Below are 19,427 nucleotides of genomic sequence, written 5' to 3'. Positions count from 1 at the left end.
GATGGATGGATGGAATGATGGATGGATGGATGGAATGATGGATGGATGGATTGATGGATGGATGGAATGATGGATGGATGGATGGAAGGAATGATGGATGGATGGATGGATGGAGTGATGGATGGATGGATGGAATGATTGATGGATGGATGGATGGATAGATGGAGTGATGGATGGATGGATGGATGGATGGAATGATTGATGGATGGATGGAGGGATGGGTTGATGGATGGATGGATTGATGGATGGATGGAGTGATGGATGGATGGAAGGATGAATGGAGTGATGGATGGATGGATGGATGGAGTGATGGATGGATGGATGAATGAATGGATGGATGGAGTGATGGATGGATGGATGGAGTGATGGACTGATGGATGGATGGATGGAGTGATGGATTGATGGGTGGATGGATGGAGTGATGGATGGATTGATGGATGGATGGATGGATGGGTGGATGGATGGATGGAGTGATGGATGGAATGATGGATGGATGGATGGAATGATGGATGGATGGATGGAATGATTGATGGATGGATAGATGGAGTGATGGATGGATGGATGGATGGATGGATGGAATGATTGATAGATAGATGGATGGGTTGATGGATGGAATGATGGATGGATGGATTGATGGATGGATGGATGGAAGGATGAATGGAGTGATGGATGGATGGATGGATGGAGTGATGGATGGATTGATGAATGAATGGATGGATGGAGTGATGGATGGATGGATGGAGTGATGGATTGATGGATGGATGGAGTGATGGATGGATGGGTGGATGGATGGGTGGATGGATAGGTGGGTGGATGGATAGGTGGATGGATGGATGGGTGGATGGATGGATGGATGGATGGATGGGTGGATGGATGGGTGGATGGATGGGTGGATGGATGGATTGATTGATGGGTGGATGGATGGGTGGATGGATGGATGGGTGGGTGGATGGATGGATGGATGGGTGGATGGATGGATGGGTGGATGAGTGGATGGATGGGTGGATGGATGGATGGGTGGATGGATGGATGGATTGATTGATGGATGGATGGGTGGGTGGATGGATGGATGGGTGGATGGATGGGTGGGTGGGTGGATGGGTGGATGGATGGGTGGGTGGATGGGTGGATGGATGGGTGGGTGGGTGGGTGGATGGATGGATGGGTGGATGGGTGGATGGGTGGGTGGATGGATGGGTGGATGGATGGATGGGTGGGTGGATGGATGGATGGGTGGATGGATGGGTGGGTGGATGGGTGGATGGATGGGTGGGTGGGTGGGTGGATGGGTGGGTGGGTGGATGGATGGATGGGTGGATGGGTGGGTGGATGGATGGATGGGTGGATGGATGGATGGATGGGTGGGTGGATGGATGGGTGGATGGATGGATGGGTGGATGGATGGATGGGTGGGTGGGTGGATGGGTGGATGGATGGATGTATGTATGGATGGATGGATGGATGGGTGGATGGATGGATGGGTGGATGGATGGATGGGTGGATGGATGTATGGATGGATGGATGGATGGGTGGGTGGATGGATGGGTGGATGGATGGGTGGGTGGATGGATGGATGGATGGATGGATGGATGGATGGATGGATGGGTGGAGTGTTAATGTGAGAGTGTGGTGAAGGTGATTCTGGGCGGAGACTCGGGCTGCAGAATGAGTGTGTATTTGGTGTTCAAATCTTCTGTGTTTGAAACAGTCAGTCTGAAGTTCCTCAGAATCTACAAACACACATAAACACATTGAATTAGTAGAAAGACTGAAGTAATATTTTCTTGTAAAATGCATAATCTCATATTTAATCTTATACTACAATGATATTATAATCCAATCCAATAATCTTAGTTTAATAAGGTTTTTTAACAGTGTATAATCTAAACATTGTTGTTTTAATATCATATATATATACTACTAAAATTGTATTACTATTTTGAATTAGATTTTACTTTGATATCTTCTGTTTTCACTTTAAGTTTGGTTAAAGTTTCAGTCATTTTGTTGTTTTTGTATAAGTTTTTTTAATGTCTAAAAAGTTTGTATTATTTTTTATTTTCAGTTTATTTAGTTTGAATTATTTTAGTACTTCAAATTAAACTGAATGAAAGTGAGAAATGTTGCTGAAATAAAATAAGCTTAAACGTTCTAATATTTTATTTGAGTTAAGTTAACTTTATTTACTATCAAGTATTTGATTTTTTCTAAGGTTGAATCTACTCTGAAGAGCATGCAGAGGGTCGTCAGTCTGTCAGTTCTGCAGAACCGTGCCTGCTGTGAGTCGATCCTGGTTCCTGTGTGATCAGGTGTTGTTCTCCTGCAGTAACTCACGTGCAGTAACAGCAGCTGCATCTCGTTCTCCGCGATCCTGCGACCCACACACTGTCTGGAGCCGAAGCCGAACGCCAGCGAGCGAAAGCCTCCTCCCGAAGCCGGCTCAGCTCCGGCCCAGCGGCCCGGCTCGAAGCGCTCCGGACCCTCGAACACCTCGTGACTCCGGCCCAGAGGATACAGGCACACCTGCACCAGCGTCTGAAACACCGCTGACATCATGGATTCTGACATTCACATGTGTTTTACTCTCATGTTGTTCCGGCCATTTCCACTATTGGGACCCTTGGTAAATATGTGCAAAATCTGCATTGTTTATCCTTTTGATCTTTCATTCAAAAAATTCACAAAAATCGAACCTTTCATTGAAGTAAAAGAATTGAAAGTGGGGGAAAATCACATTATGAAATAAATGTTTTTCTCCATAATTGCATGTTGGCCATAATTATTGGCACCCCTAGAAATTCCTATGAGTAAAATATCTTTGAAGTATATTCCCATTTATATATAATGTGGGTTTTTTTAGCGCATCAGGGTGACTAAGAACATGAAATTGTATAGCTATGACTTCGTTTCACAGGAGTATAAATATGAAACACAAAGGCCAAATTCCCTTTATCATACAACAGAATATAGTTCTGATGTGCAGCAAAAGATTGTTGAGCTTCACAAAATAGAAAGTGGCTGTAACTGAAAATCCCCATTTCCACGGCAATAATTAAGAAGTTCCAATTCACTGAAGATGTTGTGAATCTGCCGAGAAGAGGACGTGTCTTTATCGTCCGGATGCACGAGTTCGAGTGGCCAAAGCCTCTCCAGGATCACAGATGGAGAGTCGCAGAGATTAGTGAGTCTTGGGCTCAGAAAGCCTAAACCCGACATCAGCACATGTTGTTCAGGAGCGTTTCAAGGAAATCCTCCTCGCTCCTCCAGACACAAACTCCAGCATGTTCAGCTGTCAGACGCGACTGGAACTAAAGAAGAGCTTTTTGGCAGCAAACACACCAGATGGGATATAAAGTTCCCCATATACGGGTAAATACAGCGCTGGACCTCTAATGCTGTGGGGCAATACTCTGCTGGAGGTCCTGGACTTCTTCTCCAGATACATGGCATCATGGATTCTAGCAAATACCAACAGATAAAAAAAAAATCTAATCTCTGCTGGAAAACTTATAATGGGCCGTGGTTGGATCCTCCATCAGGACAACGATCCAAAAACAAACATCAAAATTAACACAAAAATGTGTCACTGAGCAGTCATCGGTTATCTTGGCAAAAGGAGGTTGCAATAATTGTGGCCAACATGCATTGGAGAAAAACATTTATTTCATAATGAGATTTTTTCCACAATTTTATTGTTTTACTTCAATGAAAGGTTAGAATTATTTGAATTTTTTTAATGAAAGATCAAAAGAATAAACAATGCAGATTTATTTTTACAGCCATCGTTGATCATATTTACCAGGGGTGCCAATATTAGTGGAGGGCACTGTAAATGTTATCGCATTGGAGTAAAACTTACTGACTTTGCTCATGAAGGGTATAACAACTTGTTTTCCTTCAGTTAGCGCAGGATTTGTGTTTCTTTCTGGATCGGGTTGATCGTAGGCCTCATGAATCTGAACTCATGCGCCTCAGTGTTAAAGGGTTAGTTCCCCCAAAAATGAAAATTCTGTCAGCGGCTCAACCTTAAGTTTATCAAGCGACGAGAATACTTTTTGTGCGCAAAAAACAAACAAAAATAACGACTTTATTCAACTACTCATTTCCTTCTCTGTGGGCCTTGAGATTTCACGTAGTGATATTGCGCAAAGCTTCTGTGTTGTACGTCACACGTAGGCTCACTATTGGCCGACGCTGGTCATGTGTGTGATGCGTGTGACGTACAACACAGAAGCTTTGCGCTGTTACACTGCGTGAAATCTCAAGGCCCACAGAGAAGGAAATGAGTAGTTGAATAAAGTCGTTATTTTTGTTTGTTTTTTGCGCACAGAAAGTATTCTCGTCGCTTGATAAACTTAAGGTTGAGCCACTGTAGTCACTCGGACTATTTTAACGATGTCTTTCATAACTTTTGGGCCGGCCAGTTTCGATCCCTTCAAGAAGCCTATGGAGGAGTGATCCAGCTCTCAGATTTCATCAAAAATATCTTAAAGCTGCAGTCCGGCATTTTTCCTCTTTGTCGCCATCTCTGTTTGAAATCTGTAATTGCAGTTATTCGTGGAATTATTAACTTTGCGTGAGTTGCACATCGGCATGAAACAGCGCGGATGAACACAATGTTTTGAGACTGCGAGTCTGTCAGTCACCGCGCCGATGTGGAAACTGGCATTCAGAATCACACATTCTACTTTTGGAAGTAGGCCTACAGTATGACCATGACAACATACGAATTTTCATCGGAAAATATCATCTGAACAAGTAAGTAACATCCACATCAACTAAGGGGGGAAAGCCTTGCAGTAAATCGTGCTGATTAAATATAACGATCGCGTCAAACCTTTCAAATTATACTTTGTTCTCAAATTATCAACATCAGCATTGTGACTACATTTAATGTGTATTATGATTACCCTGTAGTTCAGTTTCTATTTCTGTGCAGTCTAATTTCTAATTGTCATACCAATAAATTAATGTTTCTTTACTGGTTTTCTTTGAGAAAAAAGAAAAGAAAAAAAAACACGTATCTGTAATCCGATGCATATTTAAAACTATATATAATTTCGGAGGAGGCCGGTTTGGTTTGCTTGGAGTAGAGGTGAATTGCTCCCTCTCATAGCTAGCACAAAATATTTACCATAATAGCTAAACGAATAAAGACAGGAAACTCCGTAACTGTGTGAATTAAGCGAACAAGTGTGCTACTGTTACACGATTGAACTATTGAAAATGTCTTACCTGTCCTAAAAGAAAAAAAGCCGCCTCTGCGTCCGTTTTGAACCGATGTTTATCCTTGTTTTCGCGTGGGCCAGTTGCAGTCTCTTTTTTCTCTAACGTTACCCACTCCGAAGTCCGAATTATTTGGGGTTTTACAAGTGGTGAATGTCCAGTTGTCACTGGTGATTGTCGTTTGAACCTTTCTGGATCCGCCATAAGTTTAATTATTTAATGCTGTGAGAAAAGGCTAAAAATGTCCACCTCCAACATCCTCACGCAATATAGCCGACTAGCCGGGACGCCTTCTTTATGTGTACAGATGTGACGTAATGACGCAAAGACATGCTCAAATTTCCCGTGGAAATCCACCAGTACCACTGGAATTAAAATCATTATTACAAGCTAACCGTTTTGAATCAGGCAAAAGCAAGCAGATATTTTTGAACACTGGCTGGTTATGTTTTTTTTAATTATTATTTTGGATAATTTTTAACCCAAAAAAGTTACGGACAGCAGCTTTAATTTGTGTTCCGAAGATGAAGGAAAGTCTGACGGGGTTGAACAACATGAGGGAGAGTAATTACTGACAGAGTTTACATTTTTGGGTGAACTAACCCTTTAAAAAAACCCACTAAGCTTAGATCAATGAGGCCAAAAAGAAACACAAAACCTGTGCTAACGGAAGGAAAACAAGTTGATAAAAAGACGGAATCCAATATTTTTGGAATTACTGGAGGTTTACAAGAAATTTAAAACACTGGGAAACACCAGTTTTGCTTAAGGATTTTCAACAGCACAAAGGTTAATAAAGTGAAAATGTTGGCATTTTCCTGATTCAGTCAGATGTGTGTGTTTGTGTGTTTGTCTCACCCCTGCCGGCACATGGTAGTTCTGGAGGACAATGTCTCGAACCGGATACCTCTGGACGGTGATTCCCACCGGATACAGCCTGAAACACACAAACACACTCTCAGCGTCTGAAATCATATGGCCACTGATCAGATGAGAACAGAACTCGATCTGAGTAATGACTCTCTCTTCTTCTGTAGAGCTGCTTCACTCCTGACTCTAAGTTTGTCTCATATTTGATGAAGTTTCATCATTGATTCTGATATTTTCCTGTTTATTACTGTGAAGCTGCTGTGAAATTATTAAGCTTACTTGTCTTTCTGATGATATTTCTTGATGATCCAGCCTCTCTCTCACCTCAGTGTCTCCTTCACGGTTCCTTTCAGCAGTGGCGCCCCCTGCAGGGCCTTCTGGGGGTTTCCTGATGCCTGTTGCCATGACGACAGCACTTGCGCTCGCACACGCTCCTGCACATCAGGGTTGCGCGCCAACTCGAAGAGAGCAAACTGCAGCGGGACGGCGGTCTGAGTGATTGAATGTTCATAAAACACATTAATTCCCCCATATTCTCCATTGTTGCAGCTCCTCTCTTCCCAGTCTGTCAGTAACGCTCTGTTTAGTTCCTGTCTCTATGAAGCCCCTCCTTCTGAAAAGCACACTGTGCTCTGATTGGTTGGCTGGAGCAGTGTGTTGTGATTGGTCGAGCGCTTCGAGCGTGTTTTGGAAATGTCCGACCGCCAGTTTCCTCAACCAGGCCCCGCCCCTTTATTCTGCGTATTAATTATTTAAATGAGGAATATTGTGACGATATAAATGACAATGTTGATATGTTTGGTCTTGGCGGTATATATCTGCTACGCTGCTGCTGATGTTGGTTATTGCTGCTGCTGTTATTGCTGCTGTTGGGTAGTACGGGACTTGCTACTGCCAATACATACAAAACACGCTATTTGTGAGCAAGTAAGACACACTGCTGCTGCACAATATATTATACATGATCTACGGGTGGAGCTGGGGAAGGAGAAGGGTTTCTGAAAGAGTGCTGCAACTGCTACAGCAAATGCTGACCAGTATTAGAAGGTTGAGCAGCGAGCTCATTGGCTACTGATACAGCAGGAACCAATCAGCTGTGCCCTATAGAGAATAATGTGTTTGCAAGCAGATTGAGTTATCTATCAGAGGACCTATCAGCCTGCGCCATCTAGAGTTTCATGACCAAACTGAACTATGACGCTTTTGTATGAACTATCGCTATTAGTTGTTGTCAGTTTGTTGGTCGGTGCATGTGAGTTTGTACCGTATCGACTCCGCCGGCCATCAGTTCGGTGATGTTGGCTCTGATCAGCTCTAATGATAACTGCCCCGCGTCTATCAGCTGCCCCAGCACGCCCTGGAAACGCCCCTCAGAGCCTCCGGACGCACCCGTCTGCAGACGCTGATACCCCCGCTGGATGCGCGCCTCCGCTGCAAACACACATACACACACACACACACACACACACACATAAACACATGCACACAACCAGTGTTGGGGGTAACTCATTACAAGTCACTTGAGTTACGGAATCAGATTACTTTTTCAAGTAACTAGTAAAGTAACGCATTACTTTTTCATTTTACAACAAAAATCTAAGTTACTTTTTCAAATTTATTGACTGACAGCTCTCCTGTCCCCATGTTGAGAGAAATAAAGTGAGGAGGTGTGTCAAGTCAAGTCAAGTCATCTTCATTTATATAGCGCTTTTAACAATGGATTGTTTCAAAGCAGTTTTACAGAGATAAACATATAATTGGTAACAGATTGTTTGGCGTTATAGCGGTTCTTGAATAATGTTACTTCCAGCCAGAGGTGGGAGTAAGTCACACATGTGCAAGTCACAAGCAAGTCTCAAGTCTTAACCTTCAAGTCTCAAGCAAGTCCAAGTCAATTTTTTATAAAAGCAAGCAAGTCAAGTCAAGTCACTGCCTTATGTCAAGCAAGTCAAGTCAAGTCGTAGCTTGGGTCACAAGTCACTGGCAAGTCATACAAACGTTTGTTTGATTACACTGAATTTATATATTAAAATAAGTTAAAACTACATAAGTTGTGGACTATGGTTTTATTTGCAACATATTTTTTTTAAATATGCAATTCCACATACAGCTAAGTGGTTACTACAATAAAAATCTAAAAAATAAAAAATAAATACAATTTCAAACTACATAGCCTAAAATGTAAATGTAACTGAAATTAGGCCAACATTAAAGCATGAAAAAATAAATATGCCTCAAACATTGCAGAAGACCATTAAAAGGTATTAAACAATTCACAATTCAAGTAGAATGGTTCCTATGCCACCAAATGGCATTCTTCAAACTGGCATCCCCTTTATATAAGTTATATAACAGCCGTTGGCATTTAGCCTATTATGAAGTTAAAACCGCCAATAGGTGGCGCCAAATCACCGTCTTAATGTACGAGTCATAGAAGCAGTCAACTGATTTGTTCAAAATGGCAGATTTGTTCTGGAACTAAGCAACTAGGTCACTGAATCACAAATACGCATAACTCTTTCTGTGGCTTGTTTGGAACTATTGTCATTGGAGAAATAGAACAAAAACAGAAAATATTTGGAATATTATGTCTAAAATGTCACATCACAATATTCACTCTTTGTTTACTGAACTGTTTTATAAAATCATCACATTTGCAATCGCGCCAATAATCTGGAAATATTTTTTTATATATGTTATAATTATGAAAATAACTCATACTAGGGCCATTTTTCCACCAAATTTTGAATTTTGGGTGCATATTAATTCTGCTGGCATTTTTTGCCACCAACCCCCTGATAACATTACGAGAAACATAAACGACAAAACTAACAGTTTTCTATATTGTTTTTTCGTCATTGGAAAGAACAACATTTTTGGCTTTAAAGCATGATTTAAAAAGAAATGTGGCAAATGTTATACAAAACATACCATCATTAATTATCATTTGAATATTGACAACATTAAGCTACATTTGAAAACATAATTGTGTATAAAGAGGCATGCTGTTTTGACCAATATTATTCTCTCTAGATTTAAAGATAGTCAAATTAACTATAACAAACAGGTTAAACAAGCCATAGCTTACTTTTAGACGTGGTGAATGAAGTTCGACTGTTCGAGGTTGTGATGGTCGTCCGATATCCCTTGCCAGTTATTATGCGTACAACAAATCTTCTTGCATGAATATGGTCATTTTCTAGTGTTTATATCCAAAAAGATACGATGCTGGGAGATGTTTTTGTATTTAGCGCGCTTACGCGATGTAGGCTATTTCTGGGCTTGTGCAGCGTCACGCAATCGCGCAGAATCTGATGACTGACGTCAATGGTTCCGTTGCTTTCATTTTGTTTATCAATGGATGTTGCGATGATTTATATAAAAATGTATATCAAGTCATTCTCGAGTCATACAGTTCAAGTCAAGTCAAGTCTCAAGTCATTGGATCTCAAGTCAAAGTCAAGTCGAGTCATTTTCTTAATTTAGTCAAGCAAGTCTCAAGTCCTTAAATTTGCGACTCGAGTCTGACTCGAGTCAAGTCATGTGACTCGAGTCCCCCATCTCTGCTTCCAGCTAAAGTTAACTTTGATTGATTCACCTCCGTCGAAATGATCAGACTTTAAACGCGAACCTGTGATTAACGCTGACGGCGTTCACATGCTCATTCAGAATTCTATAGTTATGTGCTTTTTAAAATATGTGCGCAGGTTTGTAATTCATACAACCCAGCCTAAACAAACTACTTTTCTTGCCTATAAATTAAACTTGCCTATAAAGGTGTGTGTGCGCGCGCTGTGTAAACATTATGGTTATTTTAGTTCTAGACTAAATGTGAACATGCATTTACTCGTCTCACTTGCACGAAAACATTCAGTATTCCTCAAAATGAATAAAAACTGTAAAATTCAATCTCATAATGAACTATATTAATTAACAAAAAACCATCGTACACCTGCAGATAATAGGTGCGTAGGAAAAAACGACCAAAAAAGATCGGTCGACAATCTGCAAACGAGGAACTCCCGCACACTGTCAGAACTTGCATTTTTTTTATTAGCAACGTTTCAGTCTCACGACCTTCATCAGGCATACACAAATCTTCAAACTCATCACATTTAAATGTACTCAACCTCTACTGTACTGTACTCTACTGTACTCTACCTCTACTGTACTCTACCTCTACTGTACTGTACTCTACTGTACTCTACTGTACTCTACCTCTACTGTACTCTACCTCTACTGTACACTCTACTGTACTGTACTCTACTGTACTGTACTGTACTCTACCTCTACTGTACTCTACTGTACTCTACCTCTACTGTACTGTACTCTACCTCTACTGTACTGTACTCTACTGTACATACCTCTACTGTACTGTACTCTACCTCTACTGTACTGTACTCTACTGTACTCTACTGTACTCTACCTCTACTGTACTCTACCTCTACTGTACACTCTACTGTACTGCACTCTACCTCTACTGTACTGTACTCTACCTCTACTGTACTCTACTGTACTCTACCTCTACTGTACTGTACTCTACCTCTACTGTACTGTACTCTACTGTACATACCTCTACTGTACTCTACTGTACTCTACTGTACTGTACTCTACTGTACATACCTCTACTGTACTCTACCTCTACTACTGTACTCTACCTCTACTGTACTGTACTCTACTGTACATACCTCTACTGTACATACCTCTACTGTACTGTACTCTACTACTGTACTCTACCTCTACTGTACTGTACTCTACTGTACATACCTCTACTGTACTCTACCTCTACTGTACTCTACTGTACTCTACCTCTACTGTACTGTACTCTACCTCTACTGTACTGTACTGTACTCTACCTCTACTGTACTCTACTGTACATACCTCTACTGTACTCTACTCTACTGTACTGTACTCTACTGTACATACCTCTACTGTACTCTACCTCTACTACTGTACTCTACCTCTACTGTACTCTACCTCTACTGTACTGTACTCTACTGTACATACCTCTACTGTACTCTACCTCTACTACTGTACTCTACCTCTACTGTACTGTACTCTACTGTACATACCTCTACTGTACTCTACCTCTACTACTGTACTCTACCTCTACTACTGTACTCTACCTCTACTGTACTCTACCTGTACTCTACCCCTACTGTACTCTACCTCTACTGTACTCTACTGTACTCTACCTCTACTGTACTCTACCTCTACTGTACTCTACCTCTACTGTACTCTACTGTACTCTACCTCTACTGTACTCTACTGTACTCTACCTCTACTGTACTCTACCTCTACTGTACTGTACTCTACTGTACTCTACCTCTACTGTACTCTACTGTACTCTACCTCTACTGTACTCTACTGTACTCTACTGTACTCTACCTCTACTGTACTCTACCTCGACTCGACTCTACTGGCATAAATATGCATTTTTTTCAGCCTGAGGATTATTCATTTCACTTTTGGTGTGAAAGGGCCTTTACATTTGCCACAAATATAACTATTTTGTTGTTATTAAAAACAAACAAGCAAGCCTAGCCCAGGTGAGAAAAAGTAATGGAATTAGTAACTTTTTTGGGAGTAATGCAATATTCTAATTGCATAACTTGTAAAAGTAACTTTCCCCAACACAGCACACAACAGACCACATGCTGTGTGAGCGAGGGACGCACCGTGAGAGAAGATGTGGTCCCATGCAGTGGCGTGTTGCGTCCACAGGGGGGCGCGCAGGTGCAGCAGCAGGCGGGGGGGCAGGTACAGCAGCGGCGGAGTCGTAGCCAGCATTCGCTCCACGGCCCAGATGAAGCGCTCAGACTCTTCAGACGGAGAGGACGAGAACAGACCCATGCGCTCGCCGTACAGAACATGGCAGCTCGCTGGAGACAGACATGATCTTACTGTGAACAATAGTTTTTTTCACCTGGTAATTTTTAATCAGAATGTCAGAACTTGACTTGTCTCTATATGACTTGGTTTTCTCCAATCAATCATTTAGCCTACTTAAACCCCGCCCCTTTTCCTACGATCCACTGCAAGCTCATATTCAGATCCGCCTCCACGTTTGAGAGCCACGACCCACATCTCAATATCCAAACAACAATAAGCGTTCTCACCAAAATACTTTTTCTTTTTCAACAAATCTGACATTTACATTTTTTCATTTAGCATGCGACTTACAAATGAGGAATATAAGCGATTCAGCCTAAAGTCAAAATGAAAGATTTTGAGATTCGGAGATTCTTTGATAATAAATGAAAATAAAGCACATTATATTAAAACAATTTATTCAAGATTTGCGTTTAAACTCAACAGGAACGCTGACCTTCCAAGGCAAAGCGGAAGAGGTCAGGACTGGGGTCAAGAGTCATCCTGCGCTGACCCGTCTCCCCCGCCCCCCCCACCTCCACCCGCCGGCGCAGGGATCGGCAGAAATCCTGAGCCACGTCGTCCAGCAGAGGAAGAAACCGGCGAACAGCAGAGGAGAGCATCACCTCCTTATTCAACAGCAGCCTGTCTGACCGCCACTCCGTCCCGTTCCTACACACACACTTACTTTAGTGCCTCACTCACTCACTCACTCACTCACTCACACTCTCTCACTCACTCACTCACTCACTCACTCACTCACTCACTCACTCACTCACTCACTCACTCACTCACTCACTCACTCACTCACTCACTCACTCACTCACTCACTCACTCACTCACTCACACTCTCACACTCTCACACTCACTCACTCACACACACACTCACACACACACTCACTCACTCACTCACTCACTCACTCACTCACTCACTCACTCACTCACACACTCACACTCACTCACTCAATCACACACTCACTCACTTACTCTCTCACACTCTCTCACACTCACTCACTCACTCACTCACTCACTCACTCACTCACTCACTCACTCACTCACTCACTCACTCACACACACTCACTCACACACACTCACTCACTCACTCACTCACTCACTCACTCACTCACACACTCACTCACTCACTCACTCACTCACTCACTCACTCACTCACTCACTCACTCACTCACTCACTCACTCACTCTCTCACACTCTCTCACACTCACTCACACTCACACTCACACACACACTCACACACACACTCACTCACTCACACACTCACACTCACACACTCACACACTCACACACTCACACAATCACTCTCTCACTCACACACTCACTCTCTCACACTCTCACACACTGACTCACTCACTCACTCACTCACACACTCACACACTCACTCTCTCACTCACACACTCACACTCTCACACTCTCACACTCTCTCTCACTCTCTCACTCACTCACACACTCACTCACACACTCACACACTCACACACTCACTCTCTCACTCTCTCACTCACTCACACACTCACTCACTCACTCACTCACTCACTCACTCACTCACTCACTCACTCACTCACTCACTCACTCACTCACTCACTCACTCACTCACTCACTCACTCACTCACTCACTCACTCACTCACTCACACTCACTTGAGAAAGACGCCCTTGCTGTGTCTGCGAGTCTCCCGGTGTGTGGCCCAGGGCTGCAGGGTCATGCGTCTCGGGTGGAGGCCCTCGGAGCGGAAGAGCTCGCCGGTGTCCGTCGGCAGCATGATGTTCACACTGCTCTGAGAGCCCAGATACTCCCTGAGAGAGTGTGTGTGTGTGTGAGAGAGGGAGAGAGAGATCGTCAGCCTGGACTCACTGGGCCGGCCGATGGTTCTGGCTTCCAATGATTATAACCCGTCAACCACCTGATTAGTAGATCCCTCATCACGGGTTTCGTTCCGCCAGCTGCGGTCCCCTCGGTACTCAAAAACCCTGGCCTTGACGACACAATCTATTCTACAGCGACTTTAGATCCACTTCCAACCTTCCCTTCTCGTCAAAGTTCCTAGAAGAGGTGATCGCCTCACTACAATCCCATTTGGAGAAATATAAGCTGGTTCTGTCCTCTCCACAGTGCAGAGACTGCTTTTCTAGAGTAGCGGATGGTCTCCTGCTGTCCATAAACCATAAGCAAAAATGACTATAGATTTATTTATTTTTATTGGTAAAGTAAGTGTTAAACTTTTTTCTCCTGTATATTCTTTATTATCCAGAACAGCAGCTGAAAGGTAACTCGAGTCCTACTCTACCTCGACTCGACTCTAACTCGACTCTAACTCGACTCTAACTCGACTACTCTACTCTACATTGACCTCGACTACTCTACTCTACCTCTACTCTAACTCGACTCTAGCTTGACTCTAGCTCGACTCTAGCTCGACTCTAGCTCGACTCTAGCTCGACTCTAGCTCGACTCTAGCTCGACTCTAGCTCGACTCTAGCTCGACTCTACCTCGACTCTAGCTCGACTCTAGCTCGACTCTAGCTCGACTCCTACTCTACCTCGACTCCTACTCTACCTCGACTCCTACTCTACCTCGACTCCTACTCTACCTCGACTCCTACTCTACCTCGACTCCTACTCTACCTCGACTCCTACTCTACCTCGACTCCTACTCTACCTCGACTCCTACTCTACCTCGACTCCTACTCTACCTCGACTCCTACTCTACCTCGACTCCTACTCTACCTCGACTCCTACTCTACCTCGACTCCTACTCTACCTCGACTCCTACTCTACCTCGACTCCTACTCTACCTCGACTCCTACTCTACCTCGACTCCTACTCTACCTCGACTCCTACTCTACCTCGACTCCTACTCTACCTCGACTCCTACTCTACCTCGACTCCTACTCTACCTCGACTCCTACTCTACCTCGACTCCTACTCTACCTCGACTCCTACTCTACCTCGACTTCTACTCTAACTCGACTCCTACTCTACCTCGACTCCTACTCTACCTCGACTCCTACTCTACCTCGACTCCTACTCTACCTCGACTCTACCTCGACTCCTACTCTACCTCGACTCCTACTCTACCTCGACTCCTACTCTACCTCGACTCCTACTCTACCTCGACTCCTACTCTACCTCGACTCCTACTCTAACTCGACTCCTACTCTAACTCGACTCTAACTCGACTCCTACTCTACCTCGACTCCTACTCTACCTCGACTCCTACTCTACCTCGACTCCTACTCTAACTCGACTCCTACTCTAACTCGACTCTACCTCGACTCCTACTCTACCTCGACTCTAACTCGACTCGACTCCTACTCTACCTCGACTCTACCTCGACTCGACTCCTACTCTACCTCGACTCTACCTCGACTCTAACTCGACCCTACTACGACTCGACTCGACTCTAACTCGACTCTAACTCGACCCTACTCTACCTCGACTCTACCTCGACTCTAACTCGACTCGACTCCTACTCTACCTCGACTCTACCTCGACTCGACTCCTACTCTACCTCGACTCTAACTTGACTCGACTCCTACTCTACCTCGACTCTAACTCGACCCTACTACGTCTCGACTCGACTCTAACTCGACTCTAACTCGACCCTACTCTACCTTGACTTGACCTCTACTCTACATCTACCTCGACTACTCTACCTCTACTCTAACTCGACTCTACCTCGACTACTCTACTCTACCTCGACTACTCTACTCTACCTCGACTACTCTAACTCGACCTCGACTCTACTCTAACTCGACCTCGACTACTCTACTCTACTCTAACTCGACTCTAACTCGACTCTACTACGACTCTAACTCGACTCTAACTCGACTCTAACTCGACTCTAACTCGACTCTAACTCGACTCTAACTCGACTCTAACTCGACTCTAACTCGACTCTGATTGTATTTGTAACTGTCAATATTATGTAAAGTGTCCTTGGGTTCTCCAAAGGCGCTATATAAATAAAACGTATTATTATTATATACATTGATTTTTTTTAAGCACAAACTCACTTCATTCTAATAAAATTTTCATTAAACAAGAAACAGGTTAACACGCTTAATATCTTCAGTAATTTTGCTTCTCCAGTAACTGTATCTTGATTTATGAATGTTTGGATATGAGTGCTGGAAGCTCATGTTAGCAGTGGAGAGTCTCAGACATCTTTATGAAGGTTATCTGGCTCACACGTTAGATTAACTCTCCAACTCTCACTATTAACTACAACTTTTACCTCAGTAAACTCCTAATTATTGCTGATTAATAGTTAGTAAGATGTTAAGTTTAGGTATTGGGTAGGATTGAGGGATGTAGAATATGATCATGCTGAATAAGGCATTAATATGTGCTTTATAAGTACTAATAAACAGCCAATATCCTAGTAATATACATGATAATAAGCAACTAGTTAATAGTGAGAATTGAACCCAAAACTAAAGTTTTACCAAAATCTTAAAACAACTAGTCTAATATTACACAATAATCTTACATGTTATAATAATAATTCAGAAATGTTTGTGCAAAGGTTTAAGTGATTGGAAATATTAACATCATATAAAATTATAAAAGTCCGGAAAAACAAAAACAAACATTCCAACTTTTGAGTTCGAAACCTAGAAATAAATAGTTTTAGGATTTAACAACATTTAAAAGTTGGTAACACTTTACAATAAGGTTTCATAAGGTTAAATGAAAAATATTTCTTCAGCATTTACTAATACATGATTAAAATCAAAATATCGTTAGTTAATGAAGCCGAACTAACATGAACAGTTGATGTAAACAAAGATTCATCAGTGCTGCAACAAAAGTATTGCTCATTGTTACTTATTGTAAAGTGTGAATATTTGTTTAGATCAAAAGTTGCATCTGTTAACATTAGTAGATGGACTGAATTAACATGATCATTTTTATTAACACATTAATGATTAATAAATGCTGTGAAAACGTATTGCTCATTGTTAGTTGATGCTTTCACTAATGAGCCCTTACTGTAAAGTGATGATTGAAGAAGATCATCATCTGTCCCTCACACACTCTAACACATCTGTCCCTCACACACTCTAACACATCTGTCCCTCACACACTCTAACACATCTGTCCCTCACATACTCTAACACATCTGTCCCTCACACACTCTAACACATCTGTCCCTCACACACTCTAACACATCTGTCCCTCACACACTCTAACACATCTGTCCCCTCACACACTCATCTGTCCCTCACACACTCTAACACATCTGTCCCTCACACACTCTAACACATCTGTCCCTCACACACTCTAACACATCTGTCCCTCACACACTCTAACACATCTGTCCCTCACACACTCTAACACATCTGTCCCTCGCGGGTGAAAAAGACCCAAAGCCCTAAAATTATACAGCATATTTTTTGTCGTCCATAAAGCTCATTTTATATCATTTAGATAATATTTTTTCTATTTTTTAAATCAATTTTTTTGGGGAGATTTTTTATTTTATTTACTTTTAAGTTACTAGATTTAATCAATAAATAAATAGTAATTTCAGCACATTCCTTACATTCTTTCAACTTAAATTCAAAATAACTCACAATTTCATGCCTAAATCTTTTAATTCAGCTCAAACTGTCTTACATTGAGTGTCTGTCGACCTCTTGCTGAAAAAATAATAATATAACATGATATTTCATGATTCTAGATGGCCTTATAGCTCTATATGGAGCATGTGTGATGCAGTACCTGTAAATGTGTGTGTGTGTGTAATGCTGCACCTGTGTGTGAGTGTGTGCTGCACTTGTAAATGTGTGTGTGATGCTGTTCCTGTATGTGTGTGCTGTACCTGTAAATGTGTGTGTGATGCTGTTCCTGTATGTGTGTGTGTGTGTGTGCTGTGCTGTACCTGTAAATGTGTGTGTGTGCTGTACCTGTAAATGTGTGTGTGTGCTGCACCTGTATGTGTGAGCTGTACCTGTGTGTGTGTGTGTGTGTGTGTGTGTGTGTGTGTGCTGTACCTGTAAATGTGTGTGTGATGCTGTCCTGTATGTGTGTGTGTGTGTGTGTGCTGTGCTGTACCTGTAAATGTGTGTGTGTGCTGTACCTGTAAATGTGTGTGTGTGCTGCACCTGTATGTGTGAGCTGTACCTGTGTGTGTGTGTGTGTGTGTGTGTGTGTGTGCTGTACCTGTATGTGTGAGCTGTACCTGTGTGTGTGTGTGTGTGTGTGTGCTGTACCTGTAAATGGGCCCGAGGCGTCTGAAGCTGTCCTCCATGTGCTTGTGAAGGAGGCTGAATCGTCCCTCTCTCCAGAAGCGCATCAGGTTTATCCATCCGTTGCTCCCGGTGTGAGGAATCTCCCAGAAGTCCCGCACGCCCCGCATGCTGATCTCTCTCTCTCTCTCTGCTGGAGCACACTGCACTCCTCATCCCTTTAACACACACTTCAGAGTGTGTGTGTCCTCGACACCACTCATGAGTTACTGCCACATCAGGTCAGAGTTCAAGAGAAGAACAACATCAGCGGCCGAGCTCAGAGACGAGACACACGGCTGGGGTCCATATTCCATAACCAGGAGAACCATCACGACCAACAGGACATGGGCTTTTCTATTTTATGTGTATCTGCAACATTACCATAAATGTCAGATGTTAGATATTAATGATCCAGAAGCACGAACGAGACGCTCGAACACAATCATCTGGAAACCTGTGGCTTGGAAACACATCATGCTTTTGGAAATCATAATTATGACATAGAAAGTTGACTATCACTCTATCACATAGTAATTATGACATACTAAGTCATAACTATGACAGAAAGTCATAATTTAAACTTTTGAATCTCATAATTATGACCCTTTAGCTAATATTAGTCATAATTATGACTGTCATAATTCACACAAGTCAAAATGTCATTTTTTTTTGTCATTGACAATTTTTACTTTTTTTATGCCATGATTTTGATCATTGATCACTTTTTATGTCTTATTTAAGATATTATTATGACAAAGTAATAATTTAAGCTTTTGAAACTCATAAATATGACTTTTTAGTGACTGTCACATCAGGTCAGAGTTCAAGAGAAGAGCATCCCCAGCGGCCGAGCTCAGAGACGAGACGCTAATATCGTTCCATAAGCAGGAGAACAGCACCAGCCTGAAAGCACACATGACATCTGCATATTTTATTTCATGTTTACTCGTATGCAATATTACTGGCGTCAGATGTTTATGATGCAGAATACACGAGACGCTCGAACACAACCATCTGGAAACCTGTGGCTTGGAAGCACATCGTGCTTTTGGAAATCATAATTATGACATAAAAAGTTAGTCATTGTGACATACTAAGTCAAAATTATGACAAAGTAATCATTTAAACTTTTGAATCTCATAATTATGACTTTTTATCTCATAGGACAGTCAAAATTATGACTTAAGTATGTCAATGTACATTTTTTGTCATA

At 42.3% G+C, this 19,427-nt stretch overlaps 1 protein-coding gene across 1 annotated transcript; it reads right to left on the bottom strand.

The window, feature by feature from the left end:
- Positions 1–1,535: 1,535 nt before the first annotated feature.
- LOC130103912 (cytochrome P450 11B, mitochondrial-like) lies at positions 1,536–18,492 on the bottom strand. The gene is made up of 9 exons (XM_056270261.1): positions 18,197–18,492; positions 13,619–13,774; positions 12,425–12,639; positions 11,775–11,978; positions 7,361–7,527; positions 6,421–6,587; positions 6,085–6,163; positions 2,335–2,535; positions 1,536–1,730 (listed from the first exon to the last, which is right to left on the bottom strand). Exons 1-9 carry the CDS (start codon positions 18,340–18,342, stop codon positions 1,614–1,616), a joined length of 1,452 nt encoding a protein of 483 aa, XP_056126236.1. The 5' UTR covers positions 18,343–18,492; the 3' UTR covers positions 1,536–1,613.
- Positions 18,493–19,427: the final 935 nt, after the last annotated feature.

This window comes from Rhinichthys klamathensis, unplaced genomic scaffold (assembly GCF_029890125.1).
Source record: "Rhinichthys klamathensis goyatoka isolate OS25496 unplaced genomic scaffold, OSU_Roscu_1.1 h1tg000300l_1, whole genome shotgun sequence".
Lineage (NCBI taxonomy): Eukaryota > Metazoa > Chordata > Actinopteri > Cypriniformes > Leuciscidae > Rhinichthys > Rhinichthys klamathensis.
The sequence above is the reverse complement of the archived record's forward strand: the minus strand, read 5'-3'. Positions and strand labels throughout refer to the sequence as shown.

Excerpts from the sequence above, each read along its gene's own strand:
- LOC130103912 (XM_056270261.1), bottom strand. The coding sequence starts at position 18,342 with ATGCGGGGCGTGCGGGACTTCTGGGAGATTCCTCACACCGGGAGCAAC. Across the intron at positions 13,775-18,196 it reads CGCCTCGGGCCCATTTACAG|GGAGTATCTGGGCTCTCAGA; the intron begins GTACAGCACACA and ends ACACTCTCTCAG. Across the intron at positions 1,731-2,334 it reads TGCAGCTGCTGTTACTGCAC|ATTCTGAGGAACTTCAGACT; the intron begins GTGAGTTACTGC and ends GTGTGTTTGTAG.